At 65.2% G+C, this 18,369-nt stretch overlaps 3 protein-coding genes and 1 long non-coding RNA gene across 7 annotated transcripts; 2 read left to right on the top strand and 2 right to left on the bottom strand.

The window, feature by feature from the left end:
- The first annotated feature begins 1,445 nt into the window (after positions 1-1,445).
- SP7 (Sp7 transcription factor) lies at positions 1,446-5,143 on the top strand. The gene is made up of 2 exons (XM_085041312.1): positions 1,446-1,560; positions 3,586-5,143. Exon 2 carries the CDS (start codon positions 3,689-3,691, stop codon positions 4,670-4,672), a length of 984 nt encoding a protein of 327 aa, XP_084897438.1. The 5' UTR covers positions 1,446-1,560; positions 3,586-3,688; the 3' UTR covers positions 4,673-5,143.
- Positions 5,144-7,227: 2,084 nt separating this feature from the next.
- AAAS (aladin WD repeat nucleoporin) lies at positions 7,228-13,564 on the top strand. 4 transcript variants are annotated; one of them, XM_085041279.1, is made up of 17 exons: positions 7,228-7,470; positions 7,703-7,838; positions 8,423-8,550; positions 8,633-8,688; positions 8,790-8,881; positions 9,147-9,193; positions 9,604-9,702; positions 10,280-10,423; positions 10,633-10,753; positions 10,906-11,030; positions 11,253-11,313; positions 11,801-11,891; positions 12,138-12,231; positions 12,351-12,418; positions 12,512-12,593; positions 12,798-12,882; positions 13,313-13,564. In XM_085041279.1, exons 2-17 carry the CDS (start codon positions 7,716-7,718, stop codon positions 13,433-13,435), a joined length of 1,539 nt encoding a protein of 512 aa, XP_084897405.1. In that variant the 5' UTR covers positions 7,228-7,470; positions 7,703-7,715; the 3' UTR covers positions 13,436-13,564. The 4 variants fall into 4 exon arrangements, with proteins under 4 accessions (XP_084897405.1, XP_084897407.1, XP_084897406.1 ...); XM_085041281.1 differs by lacking the exon at positions 7,228-7,470 and adding an exon at positions 9,995-10,132 and having other exon boundaries at positions 7,574-7,838; positions 13,313-13,510; XM_085041278.1 differs by lacking the exon at positions 7,228-7,470 and having other exon boundaries at positions 7,576-7,838.
- Positions 11,664-14,858, bottom strand: LOC146425757 (uncharacterized). The gene is made up of 2 exons (XR_014846385.1): positions 14,067-14,858; positions 11,664-12,059 (listed from the first exon to the last, which is right to left on the bottom strand). It is a non-coding gene; the product is annotated as an uncharacterized LOC146425757 (long non-coding RNA).
- Positions 14,859-14,945: 87 nt separating this feature from the next.
- Positions 14,946-18,144, bottom strand: MYG1 (MYG1 exonuclease). The gene is made up of 8 exons (XM_085041328.1): positions 17,955-18,144; positions 17,524-17,645; positions 17,060-17,172; positions 16,835-16,994; positions 16,454-16,603; positions 16,067-16,189; positions 15,553-15,734; positions 14,946-15,411 (listed from the first exon to the last, which is right to left on the bottom strand). Exons 1-8 carry the CDS (start codon positions 18,043-18,045, stop codon positions 15,231-15,233), a joined length of 1,122 nt encoding a protein of 373 aa, XP_084897454.1. The 5' UTR covers positions 18,046-18,144; the 3' UTR covers positions 14,946-15,230.
- Between the last annotated feature and the right edge of the window lie 225 nt (positions 18,145-18,369).

Below are 18,369 nucleotides of genomic sequence, written 5' to 3'. Positions count from 1 at the left end.
AGCCCTGAGTCAGGGCTGGGAAAGAGCCCCGCTGGCTGCCGAGCGGCCCCGGCGGGAAACGGCGAAGGGGAAAGCGAGGGGAGAATGGGAAGAGCGGGGCAGCGGAAAAATAAAAAAAAAATTAAAAAAAAAAAGGGGAAAAAAGAGTGGCTGGAACAATCCCTCCATGGGGTAAACTGAGGCACGGGTGGTGTCCTCAGTCCCATCTCCAGGGCCACTCGTGTCGCTGTCCCCAGCCCAGCTTCTCTGAGTGTGTCCCTTGTCCCAGCTCTGTCCCCACTCCCTGACCCCATTCCCGATCCCTCCAGCTCCATCTCCACTCCATCGCCAGCTCCTGTCCCCATCCCTGACTCCTGTCCTCATCCCAGCACCTCTGGCCCCATTCTGGTTCCTCCAGCTCCAACCCAGGTCCCTCCCATCCCTTGTCCCCTCCAGTCCCCATCCCATCCCTTGTCCACTCATCCCCACCTCGGGTCCAGTTTTGTCCCCATCTCTGCTCCATTCCCATCCCTTTGAATACCTCCAGGTCAATCCTTTGTCCCCATCCTTGCTTGGTCCCCAACCCTCGTCCATCCCATCCCAGCCCCTCATCCCATCCCTGCTCCCTCCTGGCACCTTTTGGGGTCACGAGCCCCGTGCGCCTCAGCTCTCCCCTTTCCCCTCCTAATCCATCTCTTCCTTCTTTTGCTTTTTCCTCCCTCCTTTCCAGCACTTTTCCCATTCATCCATTTATTCTTCCCAGCCCCTTCTTCCCCCCTCCCTCCCCCTTTTCCTCCCCTTATTTCCTCTTCTCCCCTTATTTCCTCTCTCTTCTCTTTACCTTTCCGCTCCTTTCCCTTCCTTCCCTCCCCACTCCTTTCCTTTGCTTGTCCCCACACTGTCCCTGTCCCCCATCCCTGCTCCTTCCTCTCAGCCTCCTCATCTTCCTCCCTTCACAACTTCTTTCCTCCCTTCACAACTTCTCCTTTCTTCCCTTCTTTAATTTCTCTTTCATTTTTCTTCCATTTCCTCACGTATTTTTTACTCTCACCTTCCCTTTTTCATTTCCTTTTCCCCTTCCCCTCCCTTTCCTCTTTTCCTTTCTTCCTCGTCTCTTCTCTTTCCCTCCTTTTCTCCTTATCTTTCCCCTCTTTTAATTCCTTGCGCTTTTTCTTTTCCCCCTTTCCCTTCTCCTCCCCGCCCTTCCCTTTCTTCCCCCTCTCTTTTCCTTTTCCTCGTTTCCTTTTCCCCTTCCCCTGCCCCCTCCCCGCGGTGCCCCAGCCCCCCCGGCGGGGGCGGTTCGGGGCTGGGCTCCCTCCCGCTCCCGGCGCCGGTCCCGGCCCGGCCCAGCCCGCCGCAGCGGCACAGCGGGGCGGGCGGCGGCCGCGGTGCTCCCTCCTCCCTCGCCGTGCCTCCGTCCCTCCCTCCGCGCCGAGCCCCGGCATCCCGGGACAGCGGCATCCCGGGACAGCGGCATCCCGGGACACCGCCGCGACACCGCCGCGACAGCGCCGCGACAGCGCGACAGCGGCATCCCCGCGGCCGGGAGCCACCCCCGGCATCCCCGGACCCCGGAGCGCGGTAAGGACCCCCGGGACCGGGATCCTTCGGGATGGGGGACACTGCCCCGGGACAGGGATCCTTCGGGATGGGGGACATTGCCCCGGGTCAGGGATCCTTCGGGATGAGGGACATTGCTCCGGGACAGGGATCCTTCAGGATGGGGGACACTGCCCCGGGACAGGGACACTTTGAGATGAGGAACTTTGCCCCGGGACAGGGATCCTTCGGGATGGGGGACATTGCCCCGGGACAGGGACCTTGTGGGATGAGGGACATTGCTCCGGGGCCGGGACACTTTGGGATGGAGTTCTACCCCGGGACAGGGACACTTTGGGATGAGGGACACTGCCCCGGGACAAGGACACTTTGGGATGGGGATCACCCCGGGACAGGGACCGCGGGATTTGGGACCCTCGGGGTGAGTGCTCACTCCAGGATGGGGAGACCCCCGGGATATGGGAGTCCCCGAAGGACAGGGAGCTGTGCGGGGCCTGAGCATCCCCCGCGGGTGTCCCCTGCCATCCCCAGGGAGGGAACAGGGACAGGGGGACAGGGCCGAGTGCCACCGTCACCCCAAACTGTCCCTCTGCTTGGGGACAGCACCACAGGCCCAGGTGACAGGGTGGCCTCAGCCTCAGGGTGGCACTGCCAGGGTGGGGGAAACTGAGGCAAGGGCTGTGGGGACACTTGGGATCAGGGACTGGGAGTAGGGTTTGGGGACGAGGGCAGAATTTTGGGGCCAAGAAAACACGGACTTGGGGGATCAGGGACTGGGGACAGGAATTTGGGACCAAGAGCTGGACACTGGTGGTCAGGGACTGGGGACAGGAATTGGGGAACTGGAACTGGGAAACTGGAATTGGGGACTAAAAGTGGACACTGGCAATTGGGGACAAAAGACCAGGAATTCAGCACCGGGAATTTGCGACCCCCAGGCCGGCAGGGGACACGGGAGGGGACACGGGAGGGGACACGGGAGGGGACAGGGTCGCTGCCCCAGCAGCAGCCACTGGTGCAGCGAGCTCACGCCGTGCTCAGCCCGCGGCTCCCGGGGCTCCTTCCCTGCTCCTTAATTTCCCGGCGCAAGCGGAGCTGATTTATGGCAGTTTGACACTATTTTAAGCGTGCGCCTCCGTTTGCCGCTCGCCCTGGTTTTAATTACCTCGGCTCTCGCGGCAGGGCAGCGTTCCCGGGGCACAGGCCTGGCCCTTGTTATCCTTGGAAAACCGGGAGCGCGCTTGCGGCCGCGGCCGGGGCCGGCGTAAAAATAGGCGCAGAAACCGCGGGGAAAGAGGAAAAAAAAGGAAAAAGAAAGGGGGGTTGGTGGGGGACACCCTAAAAAAAAAACACCAAGAAAAGACTCCAAAGTGGAAATGCTACAAAGTGGGTGAAGGGATGGATTAAAAAATGAATAAATAAAGGAATAAAAAGGGTGATGGGGGTGAGGAACAGCTCGTGACACCCTAAAAAAAACTATAAAACCCCCCCAGGCTGGAAATGCCACAAAGTGGGTGAAGGGATGAATTAAAAAAAAAAAAAAAGGAAAAGAAAGGAGTAAAAAGGGTGATGGAGTGAGGGACAGCGAGGGACACCCCGGGCCAGCCCGCGCAGCTGAAAGCCATGACGGGTATAAAGCAGAGGAAGTCGCCCGGGGAGGGGGAGGCCACAGCATAATTCGATTAAAAGGCCATAAAGGCAGAAGGAGCCGAGATTGGGGGCGGGGGGAGGCTCTGCCAGCAGCACAACCCCACAGCAGCCCCGGAGAAGCCCCTGGCGGGGGATGTGGGCTGGGGGAGACGGGGTGGGCTCAGCTCCGGGGGAAACTGAGGCAAGGGGGATGGGGAGCGGCGGGGGTGGTGGGTGACACTGTGGGGCTGGGGGGTGACACCGAGGGGCTGGGGGTGACACTGTGAGGGTGGGGGTGACACCGAGGGGCTGCTGGGTGCCCACAGTGCTGGGTGTCCCCTGGCACCGGGTGTCCCCCAGGATTGGTCACCCCGTGATTCCCCCAGTTCCCTCACGCCCCCTCCCCTTTTTCCGCAGGCTGCCGAGTGCCATGGCCGCGAGCCCCCGCTGACATCGCCCTCGAAGCCTCGGGGTGTCACCGCCGCCCCCCGCACCTCGGGGTGTCCCCGCCGCCACAGCCATGGGTGACTCGTACGCCGCCGCCTTCCCCAGCGCCCCGGGGCTGCTGTCGCCGTCCGCCAGCCCCCAGGCGTCCCCCGGCCCCTACGGCCCCGACTACGGCCCCTTCGGCCACCCCTTCCCAGCCCCCTCGGGCGCCCAGGAGGTGCTGGGGGCCCCGGTGGTGGTGGCGACCAAAGGGCACCCCGCGGGCGAGTGCCTGCCGGGGGTTTACCCCTCGCTGGAGATGCCGCACCCCTACGGCTCGTGGTACAAGGGCGGCATCGGCGGGGGGCTGCCGGGGGGCTCGGGGCCCGCCGCGCCGTCCTGGTGGGATGTGCACCCCAACGGCGGCTGGCTGGGGGGCCCGGCGGGCGCCGAGGGGCTGCAGGGCTCGCTGCAGGGCCAGCCCACCCTCAGCCCCCCTCTGCCCACCTACGGCTCCGACTTCGGCGCTCTGAACCCCCCGCCTTACACCAACACCCCCGCCGCGCCCCCCGCCCCCAAGCCCAGCGCGGGCGACACCCCCAAAGGTCCCCGCGGCGGCTCCTTGGGGGGACGCCCGGCGTGCGATTGTCCCAACTGCCAGGAGCTGGAGCGGCTGGGCGGCCCGGGCGGGTCGCGGAGGAAGCCCGTGCACAGCTGCCACATCCCGGGCTGCGGCAAGGTGTACGGCAAAGCCTCGCACCTGAAGGCGCACCTGCGCTGGCACACGGGCGAGCGGCCCTTCGTGTGCAACTGGCTCTTCTGCGGGAAGCGCTTCACCCGCTCCGACGAGCTCGAGCGCCACGTCCGGACCCACACGCGGGAGAAGAAGTTCACCTGCCTGCTGTGCAGCAAGCGCTTCACCCGCAGCGACCACCTCAGCAAGCACCAGAAGACCCACGCCGAGCCCCCCAAGCCGCCCCCCGGCGCCGAGCAGCCCCCAGCCTCCCCCCGGCCGCCGCCCGCCTCGCCCGGCAAGGACGGCGGCAGTCCCGAGGCAGGGAGTTTGTTGGAGATTTGAGCCTTTCGTCATCGTCTTCATCTTCATCTTCATCATCATCGTCATCATCATCCTCTTCCTCCTCCGCCGCGCCGCTGGGGATATTTATTACGGGGTGATGCCCCCCAAATCCCCCCTCCCCCAATTCCCCAGCTCCTCGTTAGCCATTATAATTTATGTCTTAAATTATGGGGGGGCTCTCCGAGCGCTCTGGGGCTCACTGGGGGGTGGCAAGGTGAGACCCTCCCCCCCTTTTTCTATCTTCCTCTCCTCCCTCCCCCAAACCTTCTTGCCCCCCGACCCTCGCCTCACCCCCCCGCACTCAGGGACAGGGTTTGCCCCCTCCCCCGGCCTGGTTCGTCAGTGCTAATGTAATGTCCCCCCCGTCTAATGAGCTGCCTGCCCCTCCTGCCCCCCGAAAAAAAAGCAATAAAAGGATTGAGAGTGGAGCTGAGCCCCACTTCAGCGGCTGAGGCCGGGCGGCTTCATCACGGGGATGGCTCAGCGTCCTCCTCCCTGCGGGGCTCCGGGGGAAACTGAGGCACGGAAGGGACGTGGCCCTGCTCGGGGTCGCTGTGTCCCCGTGCTCTGGGGGTGGCAGGAGATGAGTGGGGTTGGGGACAAGCTGGGCTGTCCCCTTGTCCTGCATCCCCATGGTCCCTTGTCCTGCATCCCCATGGTCCCTTGTCCCTGTGTCCCCGTGGTCCCCTGTCCCTCTCCCCTTCCCCAGGACCCCAGCCCTATGTCCCCAGGACCCTGTAGCGCCACGTCCTGCAGTCCCCACAGTCCCACGTCATCCTGTCCCCATGGCCCTCTGTCCCCAGGACTCTGTCCCCACGTCCCTGTGGTCCCAAATCCCTCTGTCCCCATGTCCCTCCTCATGTCCCCAACCTCAGGGACCCCCCAGGCTGCTTTGGGGGTTCTGATCAGACTTGTCACCCGCCAGCCTCACCCCGCACACGCGTGTCCCCAACACCCAGGGACATCCCACACACAGGGACAGGCGTGTGCCCAGCCCCGTGCCTCAGTTTCCCCCCGGCCACATCGCAGGGCCCACGTGGCAGCAGCGGGCACATGGCAGGGCCACGTGTCCCCGAGGACACCCCAATTTTGGGCGCTGTGGGCTGGCGGGGACCCCGCTGCCCTCCCCCCGAGCTCCCCCTCCCCGTGCCCTGGGCTCTCGCCAGCCCTTTGATGCGCTCAGCCCTGGTTTGGGGCTTTTCCTGAAAAAAAAACCCAAAAAGCCACGGAAAAAGGCAAAAGGAGGCGGAAACGCGCTGAGTGCCAGCACGAAGCGCGGGGGGAGCTGCTGGCACCCGCGGGGGACAGGGACAGGGATGGCAGCAGCTCCTGTGCCAGCCCCGGGCGAGCCACGGCGGCCACGAGCTGGCCAGGACCCAGGTGTCCCCAGGGAAAGGGGGGACACGCTGTCCCCGCGCACAGGGTGGGGAAACTGAGGCACAGAGGCATCAGTGGAGCGGCCGGAGCTCAGTGCCACCGCAGAGTGCGACAGAGCTGTCCCCGGGGTGGCTCCTGGGGGCATTCAGAGTGGCAGTGCCACCTCTCCTTGTCGCCCCCCAAGCCAGCCGCACCCCCCCGGCACCAACTTGCCCATTTCGGGGGTTTTCCCCCCCAAAACGCCAGCGCTGCCGCCGCTCGCCGTGGGTGGGCCAGTGCCAAGCAGGGCAACGAGCCACGTCCCCGAGCCAAACCCCGGCCCGGCGGCCACCGAGGGCTCGACCGCCCGGAGCCTCCCAAACCACAGAGCCCGGCGACCCCCCCGAACCCCAGCGGGGACCCCCCCTCCGCCACCGGCGGCTGTTTTCCCGTCCCAGGGCCGGTTTGGGGGGGTCCGAGGGACGCCACGAGGCCACGCCAGCCCTGCGGTGGCTCTGATGTCGGCGCCATCCCAAATCGTCGTCTCCTATCGAACCCCGCTCGCTCCGTAACGGGCGAGGAATGTGGGGCCCCCCGCCGCAGCTCCCCCCGCCGCCTTTATTTAATATCCTGAGAAAATTAAAATAACTCTTGCGGCCGCTAAGGAAAACACGGAGATAAACAGAAAAAAACGGGAGCCCCGGGAGAGGGGCTGGGAGCGAGCCAAGGGGGGGCACAGGGCGGGCGCGGCACCCGGGGGACAGGGCGAGAAGGACACGCGACAGGGGACACCGGGGAGGTGGCACTGGGGACACCGCGGGAGCGCGGGATGCCCCGGGAGCCCGCGAGGGGTGCGGGACAGGAGGGACCCGCAGGACACGGGGGTGCGGGAACGAGGGGTGCCCGCAGGACGCGGGGGTGTCCCGGGGGTGTCCCTGTCCCTGTCCCGGGGGTGTCCCTGTCCCTGTCCCGGACGTGTCCCTGTCCTGTCCCTGTCCCTGTCCCTGTCCCGGGGTGTTCCTGTCCTGTCCCTGTCCCTGTCCCTGTCCCGTCCCGTCCCCATCCCGTCCCCATCCCGTCCCGTCCCGCTCCCAGCGCAGCCCCGCTCGCCCCGCCGAGCCGCACGCGCCGCCGCCCCGCCCCTCCAGGCTAGGGCTCCACCTCTCTTAAAGGGGCAACCGATGCAGACAGTAGGACACACTTTATTCAGCCCCCGTTACAACCGGAGAGTTGCTGACTTACCGGAGAGATGAGTCTGAGCGGGGAAAAAAGGGAATCACGCGGCCTCCGCGGCGGAAAATCGTGGAGAGAGGCGTCGAACCTCCGTGAGGGTCCCGCGCTCTGCCATCCCTGGCCGTCGCCCCTTTAATTGTATTCACGCGGACCGGCGGCCGCGAGGGCGGCGCGCGGCGGCGATTGGCGCGCAGCGGGAGCGGGAAGGGGTGAGCGCGACAAAGATGGCGGCGCGGGGCGCTGAGGGCGGGGAGGGCGTGAGGGGGAGCCGGGGGGCGCCGCGGGGAAACCGGGGGGCAGCGGGGGCTGCGGGCGGGTGAGGGGCGGCGGGGCCAGCGGAGGGGCGGCGGGGCCAGCGGAGGGATCGCCGGGCTGCAGCCGCCACGCACCGAGCGCACCGGAGGCTGCAGCTGTTGCCCCCCACCCCGGGCTCGCCCTCAGGCCCGGCGCCGCCATGTGCTCCCTGGGGCTGTTCCCGCCGCCGCCGCCGTCTGGGGATGTCACCCTGTACGAGCTCAACAACGCCCTGGTCTGCGGCCGCCTCAGCGAGCAGCTGCCGCTGGCCTTCCAGAGCCAGGTGAGACCAGGGGCTGGCAAGGGCCTCCTTCCTTCCCTTCTTTCCCCTCCCCGGAGCCAGGTGAGACCTTCCCCTCCCCAGAGCCGGGTGAGACCCCCAGCCCGGGCGATTCCCCTTTGCTCCCAGCGCCAGCCGAGCGCCCCTTGCCCCCCGAGCCGTGCCGGCCCCCTGCAGCCTGGGGCTGCCACATTTGTCCCCCTCAGTGGCTGCAGCTCTGTCCCCTCTGCTGGGCTCTGTCCTCTTCCAAGATCTTCCTTCACTCCTTCTCCCCTCCTTGTGCCACTTCTTTCCTCCCATCGCTGTTCGCCCTGTGCCCTAGGGGAACTCCCTGTGCCCCGCCGGGTCAGGGTGGTCTCAGGATGGTCTTAGGTGCTCTCAGGTGGGCTCACGTGCTCTCAGGATGGTCTCAGGGTGGTCTCAGGTGGGCTCAGGTGCTCTCAGGTGGGCTCAGGGTGGTCTCAGAATGGTCTCAGGGTGGTCTCAGGTGGGCTCAGGTGCTCTCAGGTGGTCTCAGGATGGTCTCAGGGTGGTCTCAGGTGGGCTCAGGTGCTCTCAGGTGGGCTCAGGGTGCCGTGCTGCCGCAGGTGCCCGATCTGCCCGTGCTCAGCCTGCCCAAGGAGCCCCTCAAGGCTCACGGCCGCCTGGAGCCCAGCGCCCGCCCGCCCTTCATCCACCACCGCGAGTCCCTCTGGAAGCGCTGCCTCAGCGCCTGGTGAGTCCCGCGGTGTCCCCAGACCGCCGCATCTGTCCCCAAAACCGGGGGGACACCAGGGGTGACCTCGCTCTCACCGCAGGCGCGACGCCGGGCTCTGCGGGCTGCTCAGGGAGCTCGCCGGCGCCGAGGAGGAGGGTGAGTCTGGGCTGCCTGCACATCCCCTGGCTGTGTCCTGCTGTCCCTGCTGTGTCCCCTGCGGTGCTGGCAGGCCAGCTGAGGGTCCTGTGTCCCCCCAGGGCTGCGGTGGCTGCGGACGGGCTCAAGCCACGCGCTGGCCGTGTGCCGCTGGCTGTCCTCGCTGCACGGCTCGCTGTTCCCACACCTCTCTGTGAGTCCTTCCAGCCTGGGCGCTGCTCCTGGGGCGAGGGGAGCAGCGGTTTGGGGTGGGGGGTGGTCCCTTCCCCGCTGAAAAGCCCCCAAAATTCTCCTTCTGGTGATCCCAGCTCCAAACGCTGCTTCTTCCTCCGCCAGAGGAAAATGGACACTGGGAGGGTATTTGGGCAGCAGAAAGCTCCAAGAGGGGTCCACATTCGGGTGGGGGAGAGGGAAAAAGGGGTGGACATGAAGGGTCACTGTTCTCCTGTCCCCTGCAGCTGACCAGTGAGGACATGATCGCAGCCTTCTCCCAGGCCGTGGACTGGTGAGTGCTGGGTGTCCCAAACCCACCGTGCTGGGGGTCTGGGGTCCCCTGGAGCTGGGTGAGGGGTGGGGGTACAAGGACAGGATGACCCCGTTGGGGTGGGCTTGGCCATGAAAGGGAAATATTTCCCCTCTGGCTCTGGGTGCCCCGATTTGTGTGCCCTGTCAGAGGGAGATCAGGGTTAAAGGAGATCAGATCCTGGAAAATTCCTTCCAATTCCAGCCCCAGACCATGATTACCATCCCCTCAGCAGAGCCCTGTGAATAATCCCCAGGAACAGGGCATTTCCCACAGAAAACAGCCTGGTTGAGCAGCTAAAAGGAAGCTTTACTTCCCTGGGGACTCTGAGAAGGGTCTTTGCCAGCCCAGGGGGTGCTGGGGGGTCTCACCCTGCCCTGTCCCCCCTCCAGGGCTGGCTGTCCTGTCCGGGCCTTCGCCTGGCACCCTCACACCAACAAATTCGCTGTGGCTCTTCTGGACGATTCCATCCGCGTCTACAACTCCAGCAGGTGGGGATTCCTGTTGGGTTTGGGCAGCCCGGGGTGGGCAGCGCCCTGCTCCTGCTGCCTGCGGCCACCTGGGGACACCTGGGGTCACCTGGGGACACTGGGCCTCACCTGGGCACACCTGGGCTCACACCCAGCCCTCCCTGCTCCTTCCCTGCTCTCCCCCGAGCCCGAAGAGCTTTGCCTTTCCTTTCCCTCCTTGCTCTGTAACTCCAGGGACATCCCGAGGGTTCCCCAGCCCCAGGGTTGGTGACACAGCTGGGGGGACACAGCCTGAGTGTCCCCTCTCCCCCAGGTCCCCCTGCTCCCCCGGGGAATGCCAATCCCTGCTCAGGAGAAGACTCTGCCGGCTGCTCCTGGTGTCCCCAAGCTGGCATTCCCGGCCAGCCCAGGCCCTCTCCGTGCTGGGGACAGCTCGGCTCGGCCACACCAGGTGTGCTCTGGTGTCACCTGGCCGGGAATTCCTGTCCCCTCCCCGGGAGGCAGGGGCAGAGCTGGCAGGGGACACTGGCTGCACGAGGGCTGTCACCCCCACCCTTCCCCCATGTGTCACCTGTGTCACCTGTGCCCTCCCCGGCAGTGCCACCGTGCCCTCGCTGAAGCATCGCCTGCAGAGGAACGTGGCTGCCATGGCCTGGAAACCTCTCTGTGCCTCCATCCTGGCTGTGGCCTGCCAGAGCTGCGTCCTCGTGTGGCACCTGGACCCCACCTCCCTCTCCACCAGGTGACAGTCCCCACCCCATTGTCACCACCTCCCTCTCCACCAGGTGACAGTCCCCACCCCACTGTCACCACCTCCCTCTCCACCAGGTGACAGCCCCCCCTTCCCCTCCTGGCTGCTGTCACCTGTTGGGGTTGGCTTTGGGGACAATGCCACCCATGCTGCTGGCAAATCCCAGCCCTTCCTGTTGTTTTCTCCCTGCTCTCCTGCAGACCCTCGTCGGGCTGTGCCCAGGTGTTGTCCTACCCTGGGCACAGCCCTGTCACCAGCCTGGCCTGGGCGCCCAGCGGCGAGCGGCTGCTCTCAGCCTCACCAGTGGACACAGCCATGCTGGTGAGGAACCTCTGGGGACACCCAGGGACACTCAGGCTGGACATGGGTCCTGTTCCCACTGGGATTTCACCTGGACCTGCACTCCTCACTCCCTGATCCCACCAGTGTCCCCATGCTGGTGTCACCACCCTCCTCCTTGTCCCCTGCTCCAGGTGTGGGACGTGTCCACCGAGAGCTGCGTCCAGCTGCAGTGGTTTGGGGGTGGTGGTGTCACCTGCCTGGCCTGGTCCCCTGATGGCAGCAAGGTGCTGGCAGCCACCCCTTCTGCTGTGTTTCGGTGAGATCCTCATCATCTTCATCCTCATCCTCCTCCTCATCCTCCTCATCCTCAGTTTTGATCCCAAAAATTCAGCTCTGGATCCCCAATATCCTCACCATTCCTGTTGTGGGGACAGAGTGGGGCATGAGTGGGTGGTGGGCTGGGACACCATGGATTCCAGAGCAGCAGCATTGGGGCAAATTCCTGGGAATTCTGCTCCCTGAATCCCATTTCCTGCAGGGTGTGGGAGGCTCAGATGTGGACGTGTGAGCGCTGGCCGACGCTCCGGGGACGCTGCCAGGTAGGATGGGATATTCCCACTGTTCCCTACCCAGGGAATCGTTTAGGCTGGAAATTTCCCCTAATTGTGTGGAAATTTCCCCTAATATCCAACCTGAACCTCCTCTGGTGCAATTCAGGGCTGTGTCCCCTTGTCCCTTGTTCCCCACCTGACTGTCCCCTCCTGTCAGGGATTTGTGGAGTGCAAAAATCTCTCCTGATCCCCCTTTTGTCCAGGCTGAGTCCTTTTCCAGCTCCCTCAGGGCTTCTCCAAGCCTTTTCCAGCCCCATTCCCACCCCTCCAGCCCCTCTTGGACCCCAAAGTGACCCCAGGGTGACCCCAGGGTTCCACCGTGGCCTCCAGATGTCACCTCCAAGAGACACATTGGGGGTTTTATTCCAAACTCTCCATTCCCAGCTGGCTCCAGGGGTTCCCGTGGCAGCTGTCCCCTCCCTGGGTGACCCTGGGGTGGCACTGGGTGACCGTGGGGTGGCACTGTCCCTCCCAGACAGGCTGCTGGAGCCCCGATGGCAGCAGGCTGCTCTTCTCTGTGCTGGGCGAGTCTGTGATCTACTCCTTGTCCTTCTCGGAGTACCGCGGTGAGTTTGGGGTCAAATCTCTGGGATTCAGGATTTTCCATCCCTCACATCGCTCCTCACTCTCAGTCACCACTTTGGGGTCATGAGTTTCCAGAGAGGCTCCAGCAGGTCTGGGGCCACCTTGGGGGTCCTGCTGTTTGCTGTCCCTTGTCCTCCATCCCAGCAGCTCTGAGGAACGGAAAAATGAACAATCACCTGGGAAATCCTGTGGGATTTATGGATTTATGGATTTTTCCCTCGTTCCAGGGGACATGCAGGGCCAGGTGGGAGGCTCCAAAACAGCCTCCATTGTGGCAGACCTGTCCGAGACCACCTTCGAGACCCTCTATGGGGAGGAGAGGTGGGTCTGGGGGGCTTGGGGGGTCTCTGCTGCTCCTGGCAGCTCCCCTTGGCGCTGGGGACACCCGGGGGTCTCAGCCCCCGATTTTGGGGGTTTAAGGATTTTGGGGTTTGTTTTAGGATCGGAGGAGAGGTGCACTCCATGGTGTGGGACCCCACCGGGGAGAGGCTGGCGGTGATCCTCAGAGGTCAGTCCTGCCCCATTCCCGGGTTTTCCTGGCAATTCCAGGGAAAAGGGACCCTGGGGAATAGGAAAAGCCTTCTGCTCTGTCCCCCTGCAGGACCCCCCGAGTCTGGGGGCAGCCAGGCAGACATTGCTGTGTTCCGAACCCGCAACAGCCCCGTCTTTGAGCTGCTGCCCTGGTGGGTTTGGGGTCATTGGGGTGGGTTTGGGGTCATTGGGGTGGGTTTGGGATCATTGCAGGGGGGTTTGGGGTCATTGGGGTGGGTTTGGGGTCACGGCAGGGAGGTTTGGGGTCATGGCAGGGGGGTTTGGGTGGATTTAGGTTCGTTTCCCCCATCCCTGGTTTTTCCTGTGCCATAACCCCAAATTTCCCCACCCCACAGCGGATTCGTGCGGGGCGAGCGCAGTGCTCAGCCCCAGCTCATCTCCTTCCACCCCTGCTTCCCTCGGGGAGCTCTCCTGACCGTGGTGAGTCCCTCCTGCCCCATTCCTGCCCCATTCCCGATCCCCAGGGACACTGGGAAGGGGTTTGGGATCGGGGGAGCCACGGGAACATCCCAAAGGTTGGGTCCTGGCTTTGGGGACAATTCCTGCAGGTTGGGGACAGCAGGGCTGGGGGACTGATGGACATGCCAGGTGTGCCCAGAATTCCACTGGGATCCTGGCCTGGATGAGGGGAGCTTTAGGGTGGATTTTAGGAAAAGGGGTTTTGAATTGGAATGGGCTGGCGGGGAGGTTTGGAGTCCCCAGGAAAAGCCTGGATGTGGCACTTGGTGACAAAGCAGTGCCAGGTCAGGGGTCAGCCTCAATCCCCAAGGATTTTCCCAGTTTCCCAGGGGATTTCCCCAGGATTTTCCCAGCAATGCTCTTTGGACACTCATCCTGCCTGTTCCCGCAGTGCTGGTCCTCGGGGAAGATCACCCACATCCCCTTCTTCTTCGTCAGTGCCCAGCAGCCCCGCGGCAGCCCTGCGCCCGTGCTGGGCAGCGCCAGGGAGCAGCCGCTCTTCTCCGAGCTCTGAGGGGCCTTCAGCCTCATCTTCCTCCCTGCCCTGGGCCCCTCAGCCTCATCTTCCTCCCAGCTCAGCCTCCATTCCCTCTCGGGGTCCCCAGTGCTGCTGCTGCTCTCATTAAAGATGGATTTTTTTCTCCCTTTCCATGCTCTCTGTGGGTCCCTGAAACCCTAAAGCTCTGTGAGTCCCCAAAACCCCAACCCTGGAGGCCTCAGGGTGCTCTTGCTGCCCCCATGAGCCCCCCGACCCCAAACAGGGGGGAGCAGATGGACATTTCCCCATAAAGGGGATTAATGGGGTGTGGGGGGGCAGCACATTAAATCCTGGGATTTAAATCCTGGGATTACACATCCTAAATCCCGGGATTACACTGCCCTGGCTGGGATCACGGGAGAGCATGGGGGCTCTGCTCACCCCACACAGCCCCAAAATCCTCCCCAGCAGCACCCAACCCCTCTGGGGCTGTGCAGGGTGGGCAGGGGGATCCAGGGGGGAGCCAGGAATGATCCAGGGGTGACCAGGATGATCAAGTTGTGACCCAGGGGGAATCCATGGGGATTGTGGGTGGATCCAGGAATGGTCTGGGGGGATCCATGGGGATCCAGGGGTGACCCAGGAGGATCCAGGGCTCTGAACGCACCGCAGCTGCTGGGAAGGTTTGAGAGCTTCACTCCTCGGGGCTGCCTGGCTGGCTCCTGGTGCCACCTCTGGGGACACTGCTGGGCATCTCCTCCTGTCCCCCTCGGCAGTGCCTGTTGTTCCTGGTGCTGTCCAGGTGTCCGCAGGTGTTCCAGGTGCTCCTGTCGCTGTCCCTGGGTGGTCACAGGGCAGTGCCTGCAGGTGTTTCAGGTGCTCCTGTCCCTGTCCTTGTCGCTGTCCCCATGCCTGGGCAGCAGCTGCAGGTATTGCAGGTGCCGCTGTGTCTCCTGTCGCTGTCACTGTTGCTGTCCCCCCGGCAGTGCCCGCAGGTATTCCAGGTGCAGCCGTGTCTCCTCTCGGCTCCTCCTCACCACTCGTCCCACCCAGACCAGCAGTGCTCCCAGCCACCCACCCAGGGCCACCAGCGCGGCCACATCCGGGCCCCGCGCTGTCCCCAGTGTCCCCCGCAGGGTCTCGTTGTGGCCACCGGGCAGCGCTGGGGCCAGCAGGGCCTCCCCGGGGCACCGGGAGCTGCCGGGGGGTGGTCGGGCTGGGGGTCGGGGCAGTGCCAGCAGCAGCAGCAGCAGCAGCAGCACAGCCACCGCCATGGCCCTGGGGACAGGGGAGGGGACACTGCGTGACCCCCCCGCGGTGTCGGTGACGCTCTGTGACCCCCCCGCAGCGCTGGGGACAGGCGGGATGGCAGTGGTGACAGCAGGGGGTGGCACTGGTGGCTGTGCGCGTGCTGGGAGGGTGGCACGGCTGGAGCTGAGCCACGGCAATGTCCCCAGTGTCACACAGAGCCTCCCCAGTGTCACCCACTGCCCCCCGGACCCCCTCAGCTCCCTCAGTGTCACACAGAGCCCCCTCTCACTCAATCCACTGGGCACAAACTGGTTTTTACTGGTGCTGGCAGTGCCTCAGCACAGGGAGGTGACAAAAATGGGGACAAGGTCCCAACAAATGAACCAAAAGTCTCTGACCAGGCTGGCAGCTGCCCAGCATGGGCAGTGGTCACTCTGAGCCCCCGGGAGGGGCTGTGACCCCCAAAGCACCGCAGATCCCTCGGAGAATCCACAATCCCAGCCGGAATGCTCCCTGCAGTGTCCCCAGGACCTCACACCACTCTGGGGTCCCTTTTGGGGTCACCCTGCTGGGGAGGGTGTCACCCGTCCTGGGCGTCACCCCCGAGCTCCAGCGCCCTCCGCGCCATGGCCAGAGCTCCCTCCCGGGTACGATGTCCCCCGATGAAGCCGCTGGCGTGGACGAAGACACAGCCGGGGATTCCGGCCACCTCGGACAGTGCCTCGTCCCGGAGACCCCGCCAGGCCTCGGGCAGGGGGAACCTGAGGGGACAGAGGGGTGAGAGTGACCGAGAGTGACCCCTGCCCTGCAGGGACACAGAGGGATGAGAGTGACCCCTGCCCACGGGGACACAGTGACCGCTGCCTGCAGGGACACCGGCAGGGCCAGGGGAGGGGTCTCACCGGTTCAGGAAGGTGTGGGGTGCCATGGGGACACTCTGGACACGCCACTGCCCACTCCGGTCCGGGAACAGCACAAGCAGCAGTGGCTTGGGCAGTGCCAGCTCCTTCTCCAGGTCGAACAGGTGCTCCTTCCAGGGACAGCCGCCCTGGGACAGCTCCAGGACCTGCCCGCTGGCGTCCACCTGGGGGGACACAGGGGGGACATGGGGGTGGCTCCTGAAACCACCCCAGGCTCGGTTCTTTCTGGGCTTCCCTCAGTGTTCCCTCCTGCTGACCCCTCACTGTCCCTGCTGAGCCCTCACTGTCCCCAGAGAGGACAGTGAGGGAGAACAGGGGTTGAACAGTGAGGGGATAGCAAAGGGGACAGCAGGGACCTCACTGTCCTCTTCCATGGGGACACAGGTGCTACACGGCATCCAGGATGCAAAGTGCCCCCCAGAAGGTTCCTCCTGAGGAGATCTGCCCTCCCCACACCCAAATTTCCCCCAAAATCCAGATTTTCCCCCAGTGTTACCTCAAAGCGACGCCGCACAGCCTCCTCCACCAGCGTCCTTGCTGGCAGCCAGGCCTGCCGGTAGAAGTCCAGGCGCTCCAGGAACTCACTGCCCACCAGCTCCATGGCCCTCCGGAACCCCGCCTGGGGACACACGGGGGGTCAGCAGTGTCCCCGAGCGGGATGTCCCCAGCTGGGGTGTCCCTCTCACTGCCCAACCCCCCTGAACCCCGCCTGGGGACACACAGGGGTCAGCAGTATCCCCGTGCGGGATGTCCCCAGCTGGGATGTCCCTCTCACTGCCCACCCCCCCAAACCCTGCCTGGGGACACACAGGGGGTCAGCAGTGTCCCTGAGCAGGATGTCCCCCCCTGGGGTGTCCCCGAGGGGCCGCAGGGCTGTGCCCACCTCGGTGTCCTGGTCGGGGTCATTCCAGCGGGGGTTCAGGTGGCTCACACGGGCGCTCAGGGTGGTGGTCAGGGCATAGCGAGGCTCTCCTTCCGCCTGTGCAATGCCATTGTCGATGGCGTCGATCTCCTCCACAAAGTTCTCGTACAGCTGGGGACAGGGGACAGGCAGGGGACAGTGAGGGGGCAGCGGGGATGGTGAGGGGACAGCAGGAGGGAACAGTGAGGGGACAGCAGAGCTCAGCCTGGCTGGAAACCCAACTGTCCCCAGCAGCTGCCACAGCCTGGTCCCCTCTGACCCCAGCGAGGACAAGCCCTGGGCAGAGCTGTGCCCGTGGCAGGGTGACAGAGCCCTGTCACCCCTGTCCCCGCTGTCACCCACCTTGTCATAGAGCGTGGTGACCTCGGGCGCATCCTCGGGCTGCCCCAGCAGCCCCGCCAGGATCTCGGGGCCGAAGTGGCCATAGACGAGCCCGGCGCTGCTCAGCCTCGTGCTCCAGGGCTTGTCCGGCCGCAGGCTCTGCATGGACACCCTGAAGGACCTGCGGGGCCGCGCGGTCACTCTGGGGACCCCCGGGGACCCCCGCGGCCCGAGGGCTGGGCTCACCTCTGGTGGTGGTCGTAGCGGTGTCGCCCCGGGTCGTACTCGCCCCCCACGTCCACCACGACATCGCACTGCGCCAGGAGCTGCGGGTCCCGCGTGCGCACGATCTCCGCGTCCTGCGGGGGACAGCGGGCTCAGCGACACTGGGACACCAGGGAACAGCCTCTGGGGACGGGGGACAGCGGGCTCAGCGACACCGGGACACCAGGGAACAGCCTCTGGGGACGGGGGACAGCGGGGAGGGACCCTGAGGACGGGTGGGGGAGATAAGGGTGACCCCCGGGTGGGAGCGGGGACCCTGAGATGGGACGGGGGACAGAACGGCGACCCCCGGTGGGACGGAGGACAGAGTGGAGCCCGCTGGGTGGGCTCAAGTGCCCCAGGTGGGGCCGAGAGCTCCGGTAACGGGACCCGCAGCAACACCCGGCTCCCGCTGACGGTCCCGGAGCGCTGCCGGTGCGCGGTACCCGGTAGCGGGGCAGGAGCCGCAGCAGGAAGCACGCCAGCGCCTCGTCGCAGTGGAAGGTGCCGTCGTGGGTGCCGATGCGGGCGGCGGGCTCGGGGCGCGGCCGCTTGTGCGCGGTGCCGGTGCCTGTCCCGTTCCCTGTCCCTGTCCCTGTCCCTGTCCCTGTCCCTGTCCCTCTCCCTGTCCCTGTCCCGTTCCCTGTCCCTGTCCCGTTCCCTGTCCCGTTCCCTGTCCCTGTCCCGGTCCCTGTCCCGTTCCCTGTCCCTGTCCCTGTCCCTCTCCCTGTCCCTGTCCCTGTCCCTGTCCCTGTCCCTGTCCCTGTCCCTGTCCCTGTCCCGTTCCCTGTCCCTGTCCCTGTCCCTGTCCCTCTCCCTGTCCCTGTCCCGTTCCCTGTCCCTGTCCCGTTCCCTGTCCCTGTCCCTGTCCCTGTCCCTGTCCCGTTCCCGGTCCCTGTCCCTGTCCCTGTCCCTGTCCCCGCGGCAGCCATCGCCACGAGCCGGGCAGCGCGCGCCGCACTGCGCATGCCTGTTCAGGCCACGCCCCCTCCGGCTCATTTCCCGCGCTCGCCTCCTTTCGAGTGCGCACGCGCGGAGACGGGAGGGGAGGGAAGGGGAGGGGCGGGAATAGCGAGCGCCCTCTGGCGGCCCGGCCGGGAACACGCGGGGAGGGACAGCGACAGGGATATGGGGACACAGGGACAGGGAGAGGGATATGGGGACACAGGGACAGGGAGAGAGGGACACAGCGACAGGGATATGGGGACACGGGGACAGGGATATGGGGACACAGGGACAGGGAGAGAGATATGGGGACACAGGGACGGGGAGAGAGGGACACAGCGACAGGG

Source organism: Lichenostomus cassidix, chromosome 29, assembly GCF_008360975.1.
Source record: "Lichenostomus cassidix isolate B80296 chromosome 29, HeHo_3.0, whole genome shotgun sequence".
NCBI classification, from domain to species: domain Eukaryota; kingdom Metazoa; phylum Chordata; class Aves; order Passeriformes; family Meliphagidae; genus Lichenostomus; species Lichenostomus cassidix.
This window is presented reverse-complemented; position numbering and strand designations above follow the sequence as displayed.